We start from the raw sequence: 6,120 nt of genomic DNA on the forward strand, positions 1-6,120 counted from the left end.
GCGAAAGATGGCCGTAATCTTCCTATCGAGCTAAAACCTAATGCCAATGTTTCAGACGCGAACAACGTCTCGGTACATTTGAAAAATCTCGCGGAGAGACGCCGAGGTTCTCTAGGATCGAACGGGAGATAAAGCGAGGGTAGCCGGTGAAGAGGAACAGCTACCTTGAGGCGAAATAACAATGTCGTGTTTTACAGGATTCCCGAGCGGTGTACGCACGTGTGCGAAGCACGTGGTGAACGTAGAAAACGGCGGCGAGCATGGAAACGTTCGCGCGATAATCGAAAATGCAAAGCGTAAGCGGGGCGCGCCTCATTGCGCGAGAAATCCGCTCGTGATAAAGATTTCAGATATACCGGTGAACAGTCGAGATGGAAACCGCGAAGTTTTTCACAGTCGTTGAAAGCGAAGGCGCGAACCTGGCGACCGAGAGGACAGATAACGGGAAACGTGCGAGAAATACGCAATTGGCGAACCTTTTGCCAATCGATAGCCACGAATGTTGCCGCCCGGCGACAGGATATTCCTCTGCGCTAGAAAATCTACATCTTGCATCCGTTGGAGATCTACGAGAGTGTGCAACGTTTGTCATTGCACATATATTTCTGAGATTATATTCTTTAAGAAAATGCGATAAAAGAAATCGGTTCTTTTTTAAGTTCTACATTTGAATATCATTAAGTTCTACATATTAATATTACGATTTTCTTCTGAGAAAACTACTAAAATTGGACAATGAAGTTCGTGATACATTCGTTCAATAACCGGATAAATCGTTCAATGACCGTTCAATAAATCTGAATGAAAGAAGTGGGTATTTTCTTTAAGAAAATGCGATAAAAAATATCGTTTCTTTTTTAAGTTCTACATTTGAATATCATTAAGTTCTACATATTAATATTACGATTTTCTTCTGAGAAAACTACTAAAATTGGACAATGAAGTTCGTGATACATTCGTTCAATAACCGGATAAATCGCTCAATGACCGTTCAATAAATCTGAATAAAAGAAGAGGGTATTTTCTTTAAGAAAATACGATAAAAGAAATCGTTTCTTTTTTAAGTTCTACATTTGAATATCCCCTTAACCCTTTTGTCAATAACCGAGTACATACCTTGTTGCACATTCTCTTCAAGATATTTGTCTCGAGTCTACAATTTTCTTCCGAGAAAACTACTAAAATTGGACAATGAAGTCTGAGATATGTTCGTTCAATAACCGGATGATAAATTGTTCAATGACCGTTCAATAAATCTGAATAAAAGAAGAGGGTATTTTCTTTAAGAAAATGCGATAAAAAATATCGTTTCTTTTTTAAGTTCTACATTTGAATATCCCCTTAACCCTTGTGTCAATAATCGAGTACATACCTTGTTGTATATTCTCTTCAAAATATCTGTCTCGAGTCTACAATTTCCTTCCGAGAAAACTACTAAAATTGGACAATGAAGTTTCAGATATGTTCAATGACCGTTCAATAAACCTGAATTTTTGTTAGAGAACGTAGGAAGGGGAGTGTCTACACTCCAGACAATTAACAAAAACATTTTCTCGGGTTAATAAATGTAAAGTGAATAAAAATGAATGTTCACATAATTATATAAAAGTAACGCGGTTAATATCACGGTAACGTAATATCGAAATACCTCGTCATAGGGGTACCCGTGTACCTTGGTTACGGTGCAACGTCGACAATTTTGATTATTGACGTAAGGGTTAAACGGGTATCCGGGTACCGGACAAGGGTTGAAAATCGAAAGGAGCGCACGGCGAGCCAAGGGGATAGAAACGGTCCGGCAGCTCGCGCGGATCTGGATTAGATCCCGGGTTGAATTCGGTGGCCGGCGAGCGCAATTTCGCGGGGCCCTCCCGGGGGACTCGTTCCGCGGCACAGCAAATAAAGGACTCCCTTCGTTCTGTGTCCGTAGCGCCGGACATCGGGTGGATTCTTGTCCCGACCGGTAACGAGACTCCGGAGTAACCAGAGTCACGAGCGCGCTAGACGGAGCTCGGCTATCTCGGGAAAGACAGAGAGAGGCAGGGAAAGGAAGAGAGATTGCCTGATCGTGTACGCGCGAGCACACGAGTCAAGAAGGCAAGAGTCTCGGTCTCTCGGACCCGGTACCGCGCACGCACACCTACACAAAGGAGCCGTGCTCGTAGCCGGAATCATGGTGTACAGGTTGCCGGTGCACAGCGCCGAGCCCGTGAACCATGGGCATACACGAGAACGGTGGTTGCCGTCGCCGGTTGGTAGTGGTGCGACGGTGTCACGGTGGTGGTAGCCGTGATGGCTAGTGGCTGGCGCCGCCGGACGTTCAACAATGGTCGCGTCCCCCTCCTCTCTCCTTCACCCGCACCCAGGACCCTTCACGCACCTCCCCCCCGGCCCCGCGACCCGGCGTTGCCCTTCTCTTCCACGCCCGGCTTGTCCCGCCGACGCCTCTAGTCCCATGGTCGTCAAACACCCCCGGCTACGGTCGGCTTCGACCCGAACAATTTCGATGGAACAAGTTTGCGGGAGACGGAGGGGGACGCGGCCAGATAGGCCGTCTAGAATTCCTAGCGGCGCTCCGTCACACCTTTCTGCAAATTATTCCTCGAAACGTTGGTAATTCGCGGCGGGAAACCCGGTTTCGTGCTATTTGTTCGCTCCGCCGAACGGCGTGGCGCACGGCTGAGAATATGCCGAGGTTCGCGCCGCCACATACCGCCGATCTATCATCGGTAAGATCGAGCCATCGAGTCGACCGAACAGTTCTTCGAGTAATCTCCTATCGTCGTCGCGCTGTTTTACCAAGTTTTCGCTCACTCGCTTGCTTTGGAAACTGTTCGAAACTCACGGTGCGCACATCGATCCTATCGATTGTCGTGCATACATTTTTCAGTTTTCGTTCGCCGGACGGTTGAAAACCGTGCGTAACTTGACCCTTCCGCTTGAACACCGGTGAATAGATTTGCCCTTCTTTCTTGTCGCAACATTCGCGGCGAACAATGAAAGCGATTCGAGTCCTCTCGAAAATCGCGCGAAGCAACGAGGGTTTATCTTTTTCCACTTTGTAAGAAATTTTCCGACATATTTTCGTTTCGAACCGATTCGAAACAGATGGAATTTACTTTTCGGAATGATTATCGAGCTCTATTCGTGTTTGGAATATTTCTGAACGTACCCGAAACCGAGATCAACAAGTGAATTTAAACTGATCGATATCTCGCTCGATGCATCTTGCTATCGATCGTAAGACGCGAGGATTTGTTCATCGAAAAAGGAAGAAAGGAGCCGGAAGAATGTACTCGGAAAAAAATGTGAGAACCAAGTGGAACGGAAAAATCGGATTCGCGAGTAATTCGAGTCCAACGCTATTCTATTCGGGCAGCGATTGCGCCGTACAAGTAGTGGAGGCGTCGCGGGGGTAGCAGCGTACGTGGTGGGGGAAGGCTATAAAAGCTCGCAGGTGAGGGGCGGAGGCCAGTTGACTTCGATCCGTCGAGAGTAGTGTGTCGACAGAGCGTCTGTAGATCGTATATCGCTGTTTGTTGGCGCACTGGTTGTGCCCGGAACTCAACGCTGTATTCACCACAAACTTGGACGGTCGATCGGAAAATGTTCGACGCGAGTGAGATCGGCTCGCGATAACTGACAACACCGAGACCTGCCTTAAGTGTGTGTGTGAAAAAGAAAAGGATCGTGCGCAAGAGCCGAGCGAGGAAATACAATACAACGCAACAGAACGCGAGGCAGAAACTGGCGAAACCGCAGCAAAACGGTACCGAAAACCGTCTAGGATCGAACGGAAAGGAAACCGACACTGGTACACTGGTCGCATCGGCGGGTTGGTTCGATCGATAAATACGGGGTGCGTGTACGGTGCAGCACGGCGTCCGGCAGATAACGAGTCGAGAAGGTGTGCGTGACTATATTTAATCGACGACCCACATTTCTTTCTGGTTTCCCCGGACGCGGCCGCCGACACCCGACGAAATTCTCCGTTACCGAGGTGAGAACCGAGAAGACCAAGCATGAAGGCAATGGTAGTGAGTCCGGTGGGCGGCAGAGTACCACCTAGCAGGGGTGTGCTGCACGGTAGCCTCGGGATCAACGGGACTCGCCGGGATCTCGAAGCGGAGGAAGTGGCCGCTTATTTGACGAAGCTGCGCTCCTTGGTCCCGGACATGCCAAGGAAACGGAAACTGTCCAAGCTCGAGGTGATCCAGAGGGTGATCGAATACATTTGCGACCTGCAGACGACACTGGAGGAGACGAACCACGAATCCAGTATCGTCAAGGCGAACCCTCGACAACCGCTGCAGCCGCTGCTGAACGCCGCCACGACGACGCCCACCGCCTCCACCGCATCGCCGACGACGACGACCACTATCACCGGACTGGTCACGGAACGGTGACATAGCTCGTCGCACCAGCTCCAGTAAGCTCCAGGTCGCCGCGAGCCGGAGGATCGACTTCTCCGACACCTCCACGACGGCCTCTCCGACACGCCGCCACGGCACCGTGCTCTCGAGTCTGTTCCGTGGGTCGAGGGCTGAAGCGGAGCCAGAGTCCTTCGCCAGGAGCTCCCAGGCGAGACAACCCCGTCGTCTTCGTTGTACAAAGACTCTCTCGAAGAGCCGGGAACAGGCTCGGCGCCGGGGGACTCGGGACATGTCCGAACGGACGAGAATTTAAGCGGGCCTCTCACGCGGCTTAGTCGAACCTCTTTCTCCCGGGGAAACATGTAAATACTTGTACATAAACTCGCCGCATTCCTCGCACCATTTATTATTGTACACCGCTCTTCTTCCACTCGATCTTTTTCGTATCCCTGTAAACCGTGCCCGACGACGACTCGAAACCTCGTTCGCTTCCTCCTCGACCACGCTATGGATTTTCGTTCGTGCCGCGTTCGAGGGTTGCGAGCTCGAAGTGTTGGACCGTTTGGACTCACTTTTGTGTATACGTACTTTTGTTCGCCACTCATGACTGATTGCCACGTCCCGATCGATCTTCGAACGATGGAAACAACGACGCTTTCCGATCTGTTTCGGACTGTATTTTCGAAGGTTCCCCGCCGACGACGTCCGTGTGATAGATCTTAGAATCCAATTGGCCGTCACGTAATAGTGCACACCCTACCCAACCAGTCATGAATGAATCCCCCCACCCATTCTTTCTCGTAGATTTCGTACGGAAGAGATGTTTTTATCGTCGCGATGACCGGCTCTGTATTATTTCGACACCCGTTGTAGATAATAAAATGAATCACATGTATTATGATTATGGATTACATTAATGGTAATTGCCGATACTATATTATTATTATTATTATTATTATTATATTATTATTATATTATTATTATTATATTATTATTATTACTGATTATTATCGTTGTTATTGCTTTTCATATTATAAGTTGGAAATCTCTGGTGGTCTCAACCTCGTTTCAAACTCTTTCCCCCCTGCATACTCCAGCGAAACGGAGGTGCTGACACCTCGACCGTTTCTATCCTACACCGAAATGATTCTCCTTCCCTGTCCGCGATTTTTCTTGTTCTCTTCCATTACCACATCTTTGGAACTTCCTGCGTAAGTTCGATCACCACCGAACGAAGGAGAAATTGTTTGTATTTTACCGGCGATAGAATAAGGATCGTTGAAAAGAATCGAAAGATTTGTCGACGAAAACGACCTCCAGAGATCTCCAACTTACAGACGAGTCTCTAACTATTGTATATTCGCGAAGACTGAAAGGCTGTAAAGTGTAAGTAATATTGTCGCGCGGGCGTGTCACACTCGCGCACGCGAAATAAATGCAAACTGTGTCCACACGTTTACCTATGCGTCTGTGATTCTCTATTGGAGAGCGACACCTTCCCCCGACGCCTTATGGCACCAGTATCGCGCGACCATTACCCATCCGCGTCTGATATAGACTTCGCTTATCGCGGTTCTTTCTTTTATGTTTGCCTTTGTCTAAGCCCGTTAGTTTCCGGTAACGAGAAGAAATGTACCGAGAACGGCGAGTCGATTAACACGAAGATATCGCGAGAAACGTTCGATTCTAAAGAATGAATAATTTTAGTATTTGATTGTACCGAGATTGATTCAACCACGTAACACGA

The 6,120-nt window shown here is 48.4% G+C and overlaps 1 protein-coding gene across 1 annotated transcript; it reads left to right on the forward strand.

The window, feature by feature from the left end:
- Positions 1-3,462: 3,462 nt before the first annotated feature.
- Positions 3,463-5,832, forward strand: emc (Basic helix-loop-helix domain-containing extra-macrochaetae). Its single transcript, XM_033472621.2, has one exon. The coding sequence runs from the start codon at positions 4,023-4,025 to the stop codon at positions 4,404-4,406; it is 384 nt and encodes a 127-aa protein (XP_033328512.1). The 5' UTR covers positions 3,463-4,022; the 3' UTR covers positions 4,407-5,832.
- The last annotated feature ends 288 nt before the right edge of the window (positions 5,833-6,120 follow it).

The sequence above is a fragment of the Megalopta genalis genome, chromosome 7, assembly GCF_051020955.1.
Source record: "Megalopta genalis isolate 19385.01 chromosome 7, iyMegGena1_principal, whole genome shotgun sequence".
NCBI classification, from domain to species: Eukaryota; Metazoa; Arthropoda; class Insecta; order Hymenoptera; family Halictidae; genus Megalopta; species Megalopta genalis.

Excerpts from the sequence above, each read along its gene's own strand:
- emc (XM_033472621.2), top strand. The coding sequence starts at position 4,023 with ATGAAGGCAATGGTAGTGAGTCCGGTGGGCGGCAGAGTACCACCTAGC.